The 16373-nt window shown below is 65.8% G+C and overlaps 5 protein-coding genes across 5 annotated transcripts; 4 read left to right on the top strand and 1 right to left on the bottom strand.

The window, feature by feature from the left end:
- Nucleotides 1–239: 239 nt before the first annotated feature.
- Nucleotides 240–4822, top strand: JCM10292_006606 (uncharacterized protein; the record flags this gene model as incomplete). The annotated part of the gene is made up of 7 exons (XM_076650231.1): nucleotides 240–456; nucleotides 605–750; nucleotides 834–954; nucleotides 1022–1110; nucleotides 1168–1527; nucleotides 1592–1735; nucleotides 1814–4822. The coding sequence occupies 7 exons, from the start codon at nucleotides 240–242 to the stop codon at nucleotides 4820–4822; spliced, it is 4086 nt and encodes a 1361-aa protein (XP_076504191.1).
- A 1583-nt stretch (nucleotides 4823–6405) lies between these two features.
- JCM10292_006605 (uncharacterized protein) lies at nucleotides 6406–6774 on the top strand (the record flags this gene model as incomplete). The annotated part of the gene is made up of 3 exons (XM_076650230.1): nucleotides 6406–6408; nucleotides 6504–6657; nucleotides 6722–6774. 3 exons carry the CDS (start codon nucleotides 6406–6408, stop codon nucleotides 6772–6774), a joined length of 210 nt encoding a protein of 69 aa, XP_076504190.1.
- Nucleotides 6775–7036: 262 nt separating this feature from the next.
- Nucleotides 7037–8620, bottom strand: JCM10292_006604 (uncharacterized protein; the record flags this gene model as incomplete). Its single annotated transcript, XM_076650229.1, has 4 exons — nucleotides 7037–7458; nucleotides 7522–7811; nucleotides 7879–8091; nucleotides 8154–8620. 4 exons carry the CDS (start codon nucleotides 8618–8620, stop codon nucleotides 7037–7039), a joined length of 1392 nt encoding a protein of 463 aa, XP_076504189.1.
- Nucleotides 8621–9564: 944 nt separating this feature from the next.
- Nucleotides 9565–11783, top strand: JCM10292_006603 (uncharacterized protein; the record flags this gene model as incomplete). Its single annotated transcript, XM_076650228.1, has 13 exons — nucleotides 9565–9594; nucleotides 9717–9750; nucleotides 9811–9831; nucleotides 9903–9998; nucleotides 10065–10261; nucleotides 10321–10724; nucleotides 10810–10975; nucleotides 11069–11081; nucleotides 11140–11251; nucleotides 11314–11350; nucleotides 11419–11447; nucleotides 11510–11594; nucleotides 11667–11783. The coding sequence occupies 13 exons, from the start codon at nucleotides 9565–9567 to the stop codon at nucleotides 11781–11783; spliced, it is 1341 nt and encodes a 446-aa protein (XP_076504188.1).
- A 963-nt stretch (nucleotides 11784–12746) lies between these two features.
- On the top strand, nucleotides 12747–16243 carry JCM10292_006602 (uncharacterized protein; the record flags this gene model as incomplete). The annotated part of the gene is made up of 3 exons (XM_076650227.1): nucleotides 12747–13524; nucleotides 13582–15461; nucleotides 15521–16243. The coding sequence occupies 3 exons, from the start codon at nucleotides 12747–12749 to the stop codon at nucleotides 16241–16243; spliced, it is 3381 nt and encodes a 1126-aa protein (XP_076504187.1).
- Between the last annotated feature and the right edge of the window lie 130 nt (nucleotides 16244–16373).

Raw genomic sequence — 16373 nt, 5'->3', positions numbered from 1 at the left:
GTAAGGGCGAGAAGAACACGGCGAGAGCGAAGAGACGAAGACGAGAAGGAGGTGGTCGCACCTCGCCAGGGAAAGGTGTGTACGGTTGTGAGGGCTGTGTGAAGCACTCTTAGACCTGACTGTCCCTCCCATGTCGCAGTCTGGGCACTGTGGAGGGTTGCCTCCTCCTCGTCGTCGCTCTCGGCCTCGTCGCCTCGCCCCGTCCCTCCCTCCACCCGGCTGCCGCGGTGTGCGCAGGGATGCAGTTTGGCGCTCCTCGGGGGCAGCCCTTTGCCCACAGCGCCAGCCCCGGCGCGCCTGGCTTTGCTCCTCCTCCCACGGCTCGCCAACCCCCACCTCGCGCCGTCGCCCCGCCCGCTCCCGTCGCTGCGCCCGTCGAGCCGGGCCACCTCCCGCCGGGCACCATTGTCGACGTCGGAGACTGCAGGGTCACCGTCGACCGCTTCCTCAGCGAGGGCGAGTCGCCCCGCTCCTCCCTCTCGCACCCGGGATGACGATGGCGAGCCGAGCTGCCTCCCACCCGCCGCACAGACGGAGTCGAGCAGCTCTGCGGCAGCGTTCGAGTGTCTCGTGCCTTGCTGACCCTCGCCCGGTCCATCCACAGGCGGTTTCGCACACGTCTACCTCGCCAAGTCGGCCGTGCCCCTCCCCCGCGGCTCGCCCACCGCCACCACCCAGCATGTCCTCAAGCGCATGGTCGTCCCGGACAAGCGCGGTGTCGAAGAGGTCGGCCGCGAAGTCGAGGTCATGGTGCGTTCGAGGCAGCTCCCCCTCGTGCATGCGCTCCGTAGAACCCGGAGAGACGCATGCTCACCTGCTCGCCGTATCCGCAGCGCCAACTCGAAAATCACCCCAAGATCGTCAACATGATCGAGGCCTCGGTTGCCGACTTGCCCGGGGGCATGGACGGCAGCAAGGGCTACGAGATCTACATCCTCATGGAATGGTGCCAGGGTGCGCCTTTCCCGGCGCTCGCTTCCCGTGAGCGACGGAGCTGACCTGCCCGCTGTGCTCGTGACAGGCGGAGGCATCATCGATATGATGAACACGCGACTGCAGAACCGCTTGACCGAGGGCGAGATCCTCAAGATCTTCAGCGACGTTGTCGAGGTGCGCTTTCCCCTTTCGTCCGCACCTCCGGCTCAGGCTGACCCGCTATATACCTAGGCCGTCGCCCACATGCACTACCAGTCCCCGCCGCTCATTCACCGCGACCTCAAGGTCGAAAACATCCTCCTCTCGCCGCCGCAGACGTACAAGCTGTGCGACTTTGGCTCGACGACGCGCCCGCTCCCACGCGAAAAGGTCCCGACGAGTGTCGAGGGGATCCAGAAGATCGAGCACGAGATCAACAAGACGACGACGCTGCAGTACCGCGCGCCAGAGCTCGTCGACGTGTGGGGCCGCAAGGGCTTTGACGAGAAGATCGACATCTGGGCGCTCGGCGTCTTCCTGTACAAGCTATGCTTCTACACGACGCCGTTCGAGGAGCACGGACCGCTGGCGATCCTCAACGCGCAGTACAAGGTGCGGTCCCTCGACTCCTCGCTGGCTCGACCCTCCCCGCTCACCCGCTCCCGTCGACTTGCAGTTCCCGCCCTACCCGGCCTACTCTTCGTCGATTCGCTCCCTCATCGCTGCGATGCTGCAAGAGCGTGCGAGCCAGCGCCCCAACATCTACCAAGTGCACGAGATGGTGTGCCGTCTGCGCGGCGTGCCCGTCCGACTCGAGAATGTGCGTCGCGACTGCTCGCGCTCCTTCACCAACTTCCAGTAGACCTCAAGGCTAACACAACATGCTGCTGACTCGCAGAAATACGCCCTCTCGGCCGCGCCGACCGGCACCTCCCTTCCCTACCCGACCTCGACCTCCTCGACGCCCGTCCCACCCTCCGCCTCGAACCTCCGCTCCCCCTCGCTCGCCGGCCCGCCCTCCCTCCCGCAGTCCCCGCACCCAACCGCCAGCATCCTCTCCGCCTCGCCCGGCGCTCCTCCGCACTCGGCCTCGCACGGCAATCTCGCGAGCCTCGCGGGGCAGATCCCGCCCATGCGCCGTGGCCGGCCGGGCAAGCTCCCCACTCCTGCTGCGGGGGCGCCGCAGGCGGGCGTCGAGGCCGAGAGGCGCGTCCGGACGGGGCTGGCAGAGTGGCATGCGGGCGGAGAGCGCGGCGAGGCGGCGGCGGCGGCGGCGCGGACGCCCGGCGGCAGCAGTGCTGGCGCCGCGATGGACTGGGAGGCCTTTGGCGGGTCGGCGTCCTCTCCCGCTACTGCTGGAGGAGCCGCAGCTAGCAACGGCTTTGGCGATGCGTTCGCGCCGCCACGTCTTTCGACGTCTGCTGCGCAGTCTGCGGGGCTCGAGACGAGCGTCGAGCTCCCCTCGAACGCGGGTATGTTCCCCGAGCTCTCGCCCCAGTCGCTCGCGGCACTCGGCGGCGGCAGCGGCGCTGCGGCGGGGCCCGTCTCGCCGATGCACATCGACGGCGCGGGCGAGCGCGACGACGAGCGCACGAGATTCGAGGCGACCTTCCCGGCGCTAGACGATGCTGCCGCCGGAAAGGGGGAGGACGAGGACCCTCTTGCGGCGTTTGGGAAGGGTGCGGGACCGAGCAGGCCCGAGGTGCCGTCCCTCCTTGATGCGCCGTCGCCCCCGCCGCCTGAGGCGCAGGAGGAGAAGAAGCAGCCCGAAGGCGCTGCCCCGCGCATGCCTACGCAGCTCACGGGCGAAAAGGCCGAGAGCGATGCGGCGCCTGGCCCGCCGCTCCCGCGTCGCCCGCCGACGACGTCGCCTGCTCCTCCTCCCGCGCCAGCAGCGAAGGGCCCGCCTCCTGCGGTGGCGAACAAGCCGAACCTTGTTTCGCGCGGCTCGCAGACGAGCCCGCACCTCATGGCGAGCTGGAAGCCCTCGTCTTCCTCCCTGTCCTCCTCGCCCGCTCCCGCTTCGAGTGCAGCTCAACCCTCGTCCGGCTCTTCGGCGCTGCGGCAGTCGTCCATCCCCGAGCTCGAGCTCTCGTCGAGCGATGCGCCATCGAGGCAGGTGCTCGACCTGCTCGGCGACGAGCCCGAATCGAACCTTGATGCGCTCGCGCCGCGCCCGGCCTCGCGCTCACCTGGTCCGGCACCCTCGCCGACTCCCTCGGGTGGCAGCGGCAACGTCGCGAGCAAGCGCATGTCGTTCCTCTCTGGCGGCGCGGCGTCGCAGCCCGGCTCGCCCTCTACGGGCGCAGGAGCAGCAGGCGAGCGCGAGAAGTTCCGCCCGCAGAAGCGCATGAGCGTCGGAGGAGGCGGGGGCGGTGCGGGCCCCTCCATCCCGCCGAAACCATCGCCCAAGCCCTCGCTCGACGCCGAGCGCGAGAAGAGCGTCGAGGAGCGCTTCCCCGCGCTCACGCTCGAGGAGCCGACGCCTTCGCCGCGGCCGGCCGAAGGCGAGCAGTGGGAGCGGCTGGTCGAGAAGGAGGATGCGGACGACTCGAGCGACGACGAGGCGCCGGCTGCTGCTGCTGCTGCGACCGAGCAGCCCGCTCCATCGACCTCGACATCTACGGACGGCAAGAAGGTCGCTGCGCCGGCGTTTGACGACGACGACTTTGCTCCGCGAGCGGCACCGGTGGGCTCAAGTCGGCCAAGGTTCGGTGATGCGGCACAGCGCAAGAGCTCGTCTACGGTGCCGCCCGCCTCGGTGCCGCAGATCTCGACCTCGCCTGCGCCGCTTGAGTCTGCCCATACAGACGCCGCTGCGTCGTCGGATGCGCAGCGGCAAGACTCGTACGCTTCGAACGCTTCGAGCAGTGTGGGCGACGGAGGCATCGACCTGGGTCCGGCGCTCGCGTCGATTCGCAAGTTTGCGCCGCAGGGCAACGGCAACGGCTTCAAGGCTCCGCAGTCGCTTCTCGACGAGCAGGACGACGACTTTGCGCCCCCTCCGCCCAAGTCGGCGTCTTCCGCTCAATTCGCTCCCTCGCCTGGCTCGCAGCCGACTTCGCCTCTTCCATCGTCGACTACCTTCGCTGCACCGCCGCAAGGGGGTCCGCACTCGCCGAAGTCACCGCCGCCGCTCGTCGCACCCAATCCGCAGTCGTCAAACCGCAAGCAGGCGATCAACTCGCTCGTCTCGCGCTACGAAGGGCTCGGCACGACGCTCACGGGCGGCCCGCCGCCTGCGGGTGTCAAGCCACAGGGGCTCAGGAAAGACTCGACCGGTTCGAGCACTGGGTCGGGCGCGAGCCACGCGCTGCACCAGCGCGACGTGGTTCAGCCGCAGCGCCTGCCGCAATGGGGGCGCACGCCATCTGCCTCGTCGCTCGGGCCGGCTGCTGCGACGGCGTCGATCAAGTCGCCCGTCGGGTCTGTGCGCGAGGTACCCGAGGACAATCACTCGGACAGCGACGACTTTGCGCCTCGGCAGATGCCGCCTGCCGCCCCGCCCAAGAGCGCGACGCCGACGTCGACGTCGACGTCGAGCGCTCCGCAGGGCCAGCGCGTGCCGTTCAAGCCGGTGCCGCCGCCGTCCAACTCGCCGGGCGGGTCGCCTTCCCTCTCTGCCGCGTCGGGTTCGTCGAGGCCTGCTTTCGGCCATGTCGCCAATCGCCCGAGCTTCGGTGGCGGCGGCAGCGTGCGCGGCGGTCCCGCGAATGCGCAGCCACCGCAAACACAGTCTCAGGCGCCCGGGCAGGACGAGCCGGAGGAGCGCTTCGCCGGCGTGAGCAACATGAAGAACCGGTGGGAGAGCCTCTCGCGCTCTGGTTCGAACGACTCGGGCGGCGCGGGCGCGCAGCGCGGTGGGGCGGGCGCAGCGGCAAAGAGGCGGTCGTGGGCGCAGATTTGAGGAGGTCCTCTCCCCTCCCCCTTTTGACTATCTCGACAAGAGCCATAACGGCTTCCCCTGGTCCTTCCTTCATCTCTCTCTCTAGACGGGCAGGTTCGCGCATTGTACACACTATCGCCTCGTTTCTGCTGCTGGCTGCGAGACTTGACTTTGGTGAGACCACCCGTTTGCCGAGACCGGTCCTTCAATGCCTCACGCTCCGCTCATTCGCGAGTCCTGCCCGTGCCGGCATGTCAGCGATGTAATCATCTCACGGAGAGGGCAGTCGACTACACCTGCGACTGTTTTGCTCGGAACCGTCGGAGCTCGCGTCGCTGACCTCGGCTGCCAGCGCCAGGCGGAAAAGCGGGTTGTCGCGCATCGAATCGGGTACATCAACAGGTCGATGGGATGAAAAGAGTGATTGTGGGAAGTCTTCCTCTCGCCAATCGGCCTCGACGAGCAGCGCCGCGAGCTGCGAGTCTGGAATGCGCAGCACGCGCGTGAGGATGCGGACCTGCCGGGTCAGGCGCCCGATTTCTTCGAGATTCTGCTCGAGTGGACGAGCTCCGCTGAGAACGTCATGGAGGAGTGTAAGCACCAGCTCTGTAACCGAGAGCACAAGAAAGGATCGCTCGCGTTTTGGCCAGCGGTCCAGCCGCCGAGTAGGTACATTCGCGCCCGCGCATGCGCTGCACGTCAACATGAGCACGCAACATTGTGTAGCGAGACGCGAACAGAGACGAACGCCTGTGCGGCCGGAGGATCAGCTTGCCTCGCGTCAGAAATGGCAGGAAAGGCCCACATTCGCTGCACTGTGTCAGCCGGTCGCACTGGGGCAGCAGAGCCAAAGGTCTGTCAGCAAGCGCACGGAAATGATCGAGCAGTTGCAGACACCTTGTTCCGCCCGACTCTGCATGCGTCGCAATTGTGCACCGGTCGACCTCTCTTCTTGCCCGGCGCACGGCCGGCCTCTCGCTCCGGCTCTTCCGCTTCGTCACGTTGGTCGCGTCTGTGCTCGTGCTTCCGCACCCCGCGGACAGCCGTGGAGGCGTCCGAAGAAGGACGCGGAGCAGGTGAAGGCCTGACCAGCCCAGACGGGAGGCGAGCGCGCAGAGCAGGAGGCATCGGGCAGCGGCCAGCGCGAAAGCACAAGAGAGGGAAAAGCAGATAGCAAACGCGTCGAGGGCATCCACGGACTTGAGAGGCGGTGCACGTCGCCTCCTGAGCGCGATACAAGCTGGACGGACTGGAAGATCCGCGCGAGCAGACGCAAGAGCCGTGCTGCTAGCAGTCGAGGCGCGCAGGCGAAGCACTCCGCCCCCATCAAGCCCGTGCAAGGCAGCAGAGCGGAGAGCAGCACAGAATTTGAGCGTTCGAGGTTCGAAGTGATGAGGCGGTGCAGCGACGAGACGAGCGGGTGGGACGCTGTGGTTCCGTCCGAGGAAGAACCCGCAGTCTTCTGCACGTTTTGAAGTACCTCGCTGGGCCTGCACAGACGTGCAGAGCCAACGTCGCGACGGCGTCGGAGTCGGACGTGGAGCACACGCGAGGACGGCGCTTTCACGTCGTCACCGTCGTCGTATCGCCAGAGAACGCCCGCAATGGTGCGTGCAGGTGCAAAGACACGCCCGTGCCGGCGCGGCGTGTCTCTCTATCCTCGCCACGCTCGCACTCAGTCTCCTCCTTCTATCGCGTGCAGGCCGGCTCGCACATCGACCTGCGCAAGCGCAACGCCGCGTTCCAGTCGCGCACTGGCAAGACCAACCCGCTCAAGACCCAGGACCCGCTCGAGAAGAAGCCCCTCCCGCGCTGGCTCGTGTGGACCTTCCTCGTCCTCATCGTCGGCGGCTTCGGTGCGTCGCTTGCCCGCCCCTCTCTCGCCCGAGACGACAGCTGACAGGATCGACGCGTCTGCAGGCCTCGAGCTCCTCCAGCAGATCTTCAACTACTTCTTCCCGTCGCGGCGATGAGCCCCTCCTCGGCACACGCTTCTTTCACGGACACTAGAGCGGCATTTGGGGGCGCAGTACAGCATGGAGGAGCATACCCTGTAACACCAGCGGAAGTACAGCAGTGCACTCCTCGCTTGCGGTCCGGCTTGTCCGCCTGCTCTGGTCTCCGTTGCTCCCGCTCTCCCGATGCTCGACTCGCTCGCAACGAGTCCGGCAACAGCACTTCTCTTTTACAGCTGACCATGAAGTAGACTCATCCCCAAACAGGCTCCCGAGACGCTCACCACCACCCGCACCCCTCAATCTTGACCATCCCCCACCCCGCCAGCAGCTTCGTCCCTCTCTCACCGCACCACTCCGCACTCGCGCCCTCCCAGTCGCCTTCGCCGCGCCGGCGCATTTCGCCCTCCCGCGCGAACGCAAGGCGCAGGAGGGAGAGGCTGGAGAGGGCGGGCAGGGAGCGCAGAGCGTGCAGCAACGGCGCGAGCGAGACGGCGTCGAAATCCTCGATCGTGAGCGAGTCGAGCGTCGGCCCTCCTGTGCTCTTTGCCGAGTCTGGAGCGGCGGCGGACGGGTCGGACAGAACGAGCGAGCGCGTGAAAGTTGCGACGTCGGGGAGGGGCAGACCGGTCAGGTGGAGGTGCTGCAGGCGCGGGAGGTGTGTCGGGCGCGAAGGAAGCCAGCCTGTCAGGGCTCCGGTGCCTGGGTACGGGGCAGCATCAGTCACGGGTCGGCGATCAAGCGCTCACAGAACAAGGGACGCACTGGGTACGCGTATTCCGCAGCGCGGAATATCCTTGATCGTGAGCTCCACAAGTTGTCCCGCAAAGACTTCGACGAGTCCACTCGCGACAGGCAGGAACGCCTCGACGGTGGGCTTGCTCGCGCCCTTGTTGCGGAGCGTTAGGGCACGGAGCGAGCTGTGCGAGTTGGACAGGAGGGCGAGGATTGACGGGAGCGAAGTCGAGCCGAATGCAGTGGTCGAGAGCTCAAAACGCGCGAGCGAGGGGAGGGAGGAAGGGTCGATGTGCACGAGAGGAGGGAGGAACCAGTCCCTGCGAGGACCGTTTTGGCTGGGTCAGTGTGCCGTGCTTGCAGGTCGGGCAAGGAAGCTAAGCTCACAACGCGAGTCGCAAGGTCAGACTTTCGAGGTGCGGCAGATGAGGCAGGAGGGTGAACGTATCGGCAGCGTCGCAATTGCGCAGCGTGAGGGTGCGAATTGACGGCGGAAGCAGAGAAGGTTGCATGCGCAGGTCCTGGAAAAAGCCGACATCGACATCGAGTTCTTCGATGCGACGACAGTGCTTAAGTAGTCGGACGAAGCGCTGTCGCTCTCTGTGGGCAATCCGCCAGCGTGAGAACGGCCTGCAGACGAGAGATGAGCAGCCTAAGCGCACCGTGCCAGACATTGCTCATGCCACCGCTCTGCCTGTGCTTGGCGCGTCGAGATCATGTTGGCTGCGTCGCTGCTGGACGAGCCCGAATCGTCGTACCCTGCGCCATCTGCGCCTGGCACGGCCCATGCCGACCAGCTGCACATGGCGCGTCGCAAGCTCGCATCGATCAAGCGGACATTGTTGGCGCGATGCGGGTATTTCTCGAGAATTTGAACGACCTGCTCGTCTTTCTCGGCGCTGCCGCAACCGTTGGCGAGCGTGACGTCGCGGCCCATGATTTCCTGCGCGATCGCGCGCCATGTTTTGCACACGCCGGCAATGTTGCGATAGGCGCAAGTGCGGCAGGTCGTAGAGAGGGTCGTGAACTGGCCGTGGACGAGGACGGGAGGCGTTTGAAGCGCGGTCGTGAGCGAGTGATGGAGAATCTTGATGAGCAGCTCGGGAGGGATAGAAGAGAGCGTTGCCATTGCGACAGCTCAGGGCGCAGTCGATGACGCAGAGAAGAAGAGGAGGAGTGCGAGCAGTGCGAGCAGTGCAGGCGAGCGTAATCGGCTGGCATCAGTGCGAGGACCGCGCAGGCAGGAGGACCTTCTCAGTTCGAGGTCAACCACGAGTCCTTCCGCACCGCCTGCGCCATATCACGAGCAGGGACCCCATGATCTAACTAGCTCGATGGGGGACCGCAGAGGCTTGGCGCAGAGCATGCCGACAGGAAAGATCAAGAGTCTAGTCAATTTTGAAGCACGTGCCGAGAGCGGCTGTCTCGCCCGTATATCAATGTTCGACCCGTCCAAGCAGTATCGAACGTTCATAATAGCGTACAGCAATGAGCCTAAGACCGAAAGCACACGGGAGGCGCGGATGGCAAAGAGTCAGAAAAGGAGGAATCCCAGCAAGGAGGCGAGCTCCTGCGGGAGTGGAGACTCGACCGGTTGGTCGCTAGCGTAAAGTCACAAGATGCAGACAGAGCGCGAGTGAAGCACTTGACTCGTTCAGGCGCCAGCGAATGAGGCCGAGCGGAAGGACCCGCGGCCAGGCAGTCGCGGGACGACCCGAGGGAGGAAGCAGGCGCCAGTGGCACGCTGTCGCCCTCAGTGGGCTGCTTGGAGGTCAGCCAGTACACAAGAGAAGGAGAGCAAGGAGCAGGGCTTTGCAGCGCTCGAAACTGTTCAGGAGCGGAGTCAGGCGAGGCGACATCGATTCCCTCAACCCCGGACACAGCGCCATCTGCTCTCTCTCCCTCCTCCCCCTCGCACTCTTCCGCTAGCGAATCATCCAAGTGAGTCTTTTACAAGCAGATCTGGCATATCCGCACTGCCGCTGACCGCGCCCGTCTCTACTTGATCCGTCTCCACCGTTGCTTCCGACCCGTCATCGCACTCACTCTGCTCCACCGCTACGCTCACTCAGAATGCCTATCTCGAAGATCCACGCTCGCCAGGTAAGCAGTGGATCAGATCAGCCGCGATCACAGCCGTCAAGACGACGTGCCTGCGCTGCCGCACTTTTGGTCTCCTGTTTCGTCTGGAATACTCATCTTGCCCCGCGCGCTCTTCCTGCCAGATCTGGGACTCGCGCGGCAACCCGACTGTTGAGGGTGCGTCGTTGCGGGCCGCCTAGCACGCTGAAAACCGCTGCTGACGCACCTTGCCTGCAGTCGACGTTGTCACCGAGAAGGGTGCGCTTCGCTTTCCTGAGCACCGAAAGCGGTGGAATGTAGCGTGTGCTGACATGTAGCGTGAACGACAGGTCTCTTCACGGCTGCCGTCCCCTCGGGCGCTTCGACCGGTGTCCACGAGGCTGTCGAGCTCCGTGACGGCGACAAGTCCAAGTACCTTGGCAAGGGTGCGCCGCCTTTCCTGCTTTTCGCCAGCGCTAGTACACGTTTACTGACTCGACTACCTTACGCAGGTGTCCTCAAGGCCGTTGCCAACGTCAACGAGATCATCGCCCACAAGCTCATCTCGGCTGGCATCGACATTGTCGACCAGGAGGCCGTTGACAACTTCCTCATCGAGCTCGACGGCACCCCCAACAAGGGCAAGCTCGGCGCCAACGCCATCCTCGGTGTCTCGATGGCTGTTGCCAAGGCCGCCGCCGCGCAGAAGGTGCGTCTCTTCTATGGTTTCCTTCAAGTGGGCTTCCCGCTGACGCTTGTTCCATGCAGGGCGTCCCTCTCTACGTTCACTTTGCCGACCTCGCTGGCGTCAAGCCCCCCTACGTTCTCCCCGTCCCGGCCATGAACGTCATCAACGGCGGTTCGCACGCCGGCAACGCCCTCGCCTTCCAGGAGTTCATGCTCCTCCCGACGGGCGCCAAGGACTTTGACGAGGCGATGCAGATGGGCACCGAGACGTACCACACGCTCAAGAGCGTCATCAAGAAGAAGTACGGCATCGACGCGACCAACGTCGGCGACGAGGGTGGCTTCGCTCCCAACGTTCAGGGCGCCGAGGAGTCGCTCGAGATCCTCACCGAGGCTATTGCCAAGGCTGGCTACGCGGGCAAGGTCCAGATCGGCCTTGACGTCGCCTCGTCCGAATTCTACAAGGACGGCAAGTACGACCTCGAGTGCGTCTTTCCCGTCCCCTTCCGTCCTCCAGCTATGTCTGTTCGGCATCTTTAGCTCACAACGTCGACGGCGTCATGCTTGCAGCTTCAAGAACCCGAACTCCGACCCGAGTAAGTGGCTCACGGGCGAGCAGCTCGCCGACGTCTACAACAAGCTCGTCGAGAAGTACGACATCGTCAGCATCGAAGATCCGTTCGATCAGGACGACTGGTCCGCTTGGTCGCACCTCACGCAGGCCACCAAGATCCAGGTGCGTCGCCTTGGAAGCCTCTGGAGCCGGATCCAGGCGGTTCTGGGTTTCTCCGGTCTCCAGCGACCAATCTGACTTCCTCTGCGTCTACAGATCGTCGGCGATGGTGTGTACTGTATCGTGCAAGGTTGGGGTGGCAGCAGACTGACGTTTGAGCGAAACAGACCTCACCGTCACCAACCCGAAGCGCATCCAGACCGCCATCGAGAAGAAGTCGTGCAACGGCCTCCTTCTCAAGGTCAACCAGATCGGCACCATCACCGAGTCGATCAAGGCGTGCGTGGCGCAATCTGGAGCTCGCCAGCGTTTCGTGCTGACAACCCACTTCGGCATCGCAGGACTCAGCTCGCTTCGTCGGACGGCTGGGGCACGATGGTGGGTTCTGCAGCTTCTGACCAGCTGCTTGCATGTTATGCTGACCTTGCATACCCCGTCGCGAATAGGTCTCGCACCGTTCGGGCGAGACGGAGGAGTACGTCCTCTCCCACTTCGTTCCCCTCTTCGGCAGTTCCTGACTCCCCTTTTGCTGTGTAGCACGACCATTGCCGACCTTGTTGTCGCGCTCGGCACTGGCCAGATCAAGACTGGCGCGCCTTGCCGTTCGGAGCGTGTTGCGAAGGTCAGCCCCCTGCCTCCCCCCGCTTGTCCTCTTCTGACCGACGGACTGACTCCTCTTCTTCCGCTTGAACAGTACAACCGCCTCATCCGCATTGCCGACGAGATCAAGCAGGCCGGCGGCGAGGTCCGCTACGCCGGCTCGGACGGCCTCGCGCGCGGGCCCAACGCTGCGCCGCTCTCGAAGAAGTGATTGCGCCCCCCGTCGTGACTGCCTTGCCTGGGGTTCCGAAGGTCTTGCAACGAGTGCCGAAGTGATTTGTGCATGCGTGAGGCCTGGCTCGGAGACATGTGCTCGCGGGCGGAGATCCGGCTTGCTCAAGTCTCGCTTGCGCTCGCGTCCCACTTCCATCTCTCTCGCTACAAGCTTCGCTCCATCACAGGCATGGAATGCGCTTGACTGGCGTGTGCTGCGACTATACGCAACGGTGGGCGGGCGAGAAGGCGGCGAAGGGACCTTCTTACCGCGATGCTCGGGCGCCACCTTCCGGTCTCACTCGTCCTCCCGCTCCGACGCTGGAGACACTCCTGACTTCCGCAAAGCCCTATCGCGCTCGACGGCCCGGTAGGTGTGCAAGACTGCAACAGCCACCGATCATGATCGCCTAGGTGGCTCAGCGACGGCGCGGACGTCCTCTGCAGCACGTCGATCATTGCGAGTCCGACGTCGGGAACGCGGCATGCCCAGAGGCAAGGAAACAAGGACCGGTAAGCGGCGGGCAAGCGGCGAGGGCCGGGACGGAAAAGGCCCTTCGAGCCTGTCTCGGTGCAAGACGCGCCTGCGAGAAGGCTGACCGACCCCGATGCCCTTGCCGTGGCCGTCTTTGAGGCCCGGAAAGTACTTGCACGCGCGAGCGAGACGGTGCCCGGGACTGCGCCACCGTGGCTCGGGTGCCGTCGCAGCGAACCAGCAACGGAGCGGCGGTGAGTCTGACCACGGGCGGCGAGAGCCGAGCAGAGCGCAGCAATGATCCAGGAGAGCCTGGCCAGAAAGCTGCGATCTCGGCAAATCAGGGGCGAAGTGGTGTCTCGGACACGAGACATTTCTTGGAGACCCGCACGATGAGCGCAAGCGCGTCCCCGGCGTCCAGAACGGGCCAGCGAGCAGTCGCGGGTTGCATCTTTACTGTGCACGAGCGAGCGGTGCTGCTGCTCCATGGCGCTCCTGGCTCCGCCCGTGCAAGCAGCGAGCAGCGCCCATGACGGAGTTGCCGGCCTCGCCCTCGCCGGCGTCGCTTCTGCTTCTGCGTCCTCACTCGCGACGACCGACGCGCGCTCGTCTTCGCCAGGAGATCGCTCAGCCAGCTCGACTGCAACGGCGACGTTTGTGCGCCCGCCGAAGTCACATAAGCGCCCCAAGAGCAACCCTCGCTCGTCCCCTGCTCCGTCTGTGTCGCCCGCGCTAGCGCCAGTCGCGCTTCCTCCTCCACCCGTGACGCAGGAGGACGTCGCTCCGCCGCCTCCTCCTGTACGACCGCAGGCAGTCGAGCGCACGCAATCGAGCGCGTCGACCGCGTCGGGGCAGTCCTCGGCAAGCGAGGCGCAGTCGGCACAGAGGACAATGCTCCCCTCGCACCCGGCAGTCCTCCCGAGCATGTACGACTCGACTGCCTCGGTCACCGACGACGCAGACGGCGAGTATGACGAGCACGATGCGCGCGCAGCCGGGGCGCATGTGCGGATGGCGGGCGGGCGGAGGAAGGGCAAGCTGCCAGTCGGGGCGAGCGCGCTCTCGCACGTGAGTGAGGCGAGTCACGGTCGCTCTGCGATGTCGAAGATGGCACGGATGGCGTCGGAGCAGAGTGCGTCGACGAGGCGCCCGTCACTCTCGCCTCGCCTCGGCAGCGACCGACAGATGCCCTCGATCGACGGCCGTGAAGGACTGGGCTTCCGCATCGGCGAGTACGACCAGAGCGACTATGCGGCTGCGATGCGTGCGTTGCCCTCCTCGTCCGACCAAGCTACGTTAAACTGACTCTTTCGCCTCGTAGACGCCGCACGACGTCCGCAGCACCGCTCGTACGGCTCTTCCCGCTCTGTACCCTCTTCACCGCATGCCGGCACCTACTCTTCACGCCCGCGTGCGCGCGACTTTGCCGTCACGAGCGATGCCGGCATCGCGCTCGATTCGGACTCGACAGTCAGCACTTCGCGGCGGGTCCGCTTCGAGCAGCCGTATCGTCCTCCGGGTCGTGAGCGCAGCGGAAGCCACATCGCGCTCCAGCCAGAGCACATCGTCTTCCCCGATGCGCTTCCGCCTGTTCCGCCCGTCCCTGCCGCCTTCAGCCCGGCATCGACCGCTTCGCGCCGCCTGTCCGAAACGTCGTCCGCCGCCTTCAGCCCGCGCTCGCACACCTTGTCCAGTCCTGCAACCTCGATCGGCTCGCCGGTCGCGTACAAGACGCCGACTTCGCCGCGGGCGCGCAGCCCGCGTCGTGCCTCCGGGACCTCCACCTCTGCCGCCGATGCGTTCCCTCAGCGCCCCGTCTCGGCACTATTCTTCCCTTCTGCTCCGGCCAAGACTGCTTCAAAGCGACAACAGCCGGCTGGACCGATTAGTCAGGCGGCAGACGCATTCCCCTTGCCTTCCGTGTTCCCTGCACGACAGCGACAGCGCCCGCCTGCCTCGCTGCATCTCGCCCACGAGCAGCCTTTCCCGTCAGCCGCGTCTTCGCCCTCGCCGGCCAGTGCAACGTTCCCTACTCGCGCTCGGCCAGTCGATGCCGCTGCGCCTTTCCCCACGCGCAAGCTCGCCAAGTCGCTCCCTTCCTCACCCTCGCCCGCCAGTCACTCGTGGTTCATCGCCGATCCCGCTGAGCCGTTCCCGCCTCCGCCCTCGTCTTCGCGACGTTACTCGTTGCACTCGTCGGCTTCACCACAGCCCGCCGCTGGGAACGGCGTGACTGTCTCGCCTCCCTTCGCTCCAGCCATCTCCGCGACAGAGCCCGTCTTTCCCTCTCCCGGCGCGCGCTTGTCCTCGGACGGCTTTGTACGCGCTTCGACTGGCAGACGGCGCGTCTCGTCTGCACATTGGGAGGTTCCGCCAGCGCTGGCGCAGCTGCAGGAGGAGCGAGACTCGGGCGACGAGCTCGACAAGATGATGCGCGCGCAGCAGCGCCTCTCGAAGCACGAGCTGAGCCAGCAGGAGCGCGAGGAGCGCCGTCGCAGCGTGCACGCCGATTTGATTCGGCAGCTCACCGTCACGGCCGGGAGCGGCCCGCACTCGCCGCTCGAGATGGCATTCGACCGCGCCGTGCGCGAGGCCGAAACAGTGCGCAAGAGCCTCGGCTCTGTGCTCCTTTCGGACGAGACGGATGCACGCCGCACGAGCGCGACGCCGACAATCACGCCGCGCTCGGCGCGCGAGCGCGAGGTCGACGGCGAGGACGGCGGCTCGTCGCCCGACCGCGCGAGCACGTCCGCATCGACGTCGCAGGATCACGGACTGACGCCGTCCATCTCGTCGACCGGGAGCGACCTCTCGAGCTTGCCGTCGTTCCCGGACGTGCCGCACCATGTCGCTGCGCACCCGGCGTACGCCGAGGAGGACGCAGACGCACATGCCGAGGTCATCGCCGTCGACTATGCCGCTGTCGCCGCGGCGAAGAGCGTCACGGCCGCCGACCCTCGTCGCCTGAGCGCCGTGTCCGAGGCGTCGCAGTATGACGACGCCCCGTCTTCGCCACCGCGCTCGGCCGGCCTGCTCAGGCTGCACGAGGTGCCCGAGCCGCCTGTCGCCGTGAGGCACGTCGAGGTGGGCAGCCCGGACGCACCGTCGGGCGGTTCGGTCCAGAGGCACACGGAGGAATTGGTCACATCGACGAGGCGAAGCTTGGATGACATTGGCGAGGAGCCGGAGAACGAGGATGAGGTGCGTGTTCTGCGATCCTCGCTGTACGCGACAAGCGCTGACAGAGTCCTCCCGTGCAGCTGCACCGCCGCATGCGCCAGCTTTCCTCTTCTTCGGGCCTACGTACGCCGTCAACGCCGCTCACGCCCCTTTTCACCTCTCCGGCGCGCTCGACCCGCGCGCGCGAAACGTCAGCCGGGTCTTCGATCAGCGCCCCGCTCTCGCCCGACTTGTACCGCACGACCTCTCCCGCGCCGTCGCAGCGCTCGGCGGGCTCGTCGTCCGCCGTGTCGCACACTGCCGCGCCGAAGCGTGCCGGGACCGGCGCCGCTGCGGGACAGCACTTCAAGCCCAAGCTCACGCTCGGCAAGAAGATCGGCCAGTTCTTCTCGTCGGCGACGGCGGCGCCCATGCGCGCGGGCATCAGCTCGCGCGACGCCCTCGCTCTCGGGACGGCCACCGGCGACGATTCAGTCCATTGGGACGCACGCTCAGCCAGTGGGCGTAGCGCGACAACGCACGTGCCGTCTGTCGCCGGCAGTGCGCCCACGCCAGTCCCGCCGTCGCCAGTGGTGAACCTCGCGCCGGCGCTCGACGAGAAGGAGAACGTGCACCCGGGCAAGGCTACGCGGTCGCCGACGGTCAATGGGCTCGACGACCTCCTGAGCCGCTTCGAGCAGGAGGACAAGGAGCGTTTCCGCGGCATTGCGGCGGCGAGGAAGACGGCGCCCGTCATTGTCGAGCAGCAGCAGCCTGCATCGCAGGTCCCTAGCCCCCTGGCGGCGCCGGTCGTTGCCGTCTGATCTCTATACCGACTTCTCCCTTATCAGCACTTTCACGAAGCACTCTTGTCGTATTGCTTGCTTCTTGCCGTAACGTGTCTTGATGTCTCGCTTTGGTTCCGAGATTGAGAGGAATTGGCCGTCTCGCGCC

The sequence above is a fragment of the Rhodotorula paludigena genome (genome assembly GCF_050403205.1).
Source record: "Rhodotorula paludigena JCM10292 DNA, Rt_paludigena_JCM10292v1_ctg33, whole genome shotgun sequence".
In the NCBI taxonomy this organism is placed as follows: domain Eukaryota; kingdom Fungi; phylum Basidiomycota; class Microbotryomycetes; order Sporidiobolales; family Sporidiobolaceae; genus Rhodotorula; species Rhodotorula paludigena.
This window is presented reverse-complemented; position numbering and strand designations above follow the sequence as displayed.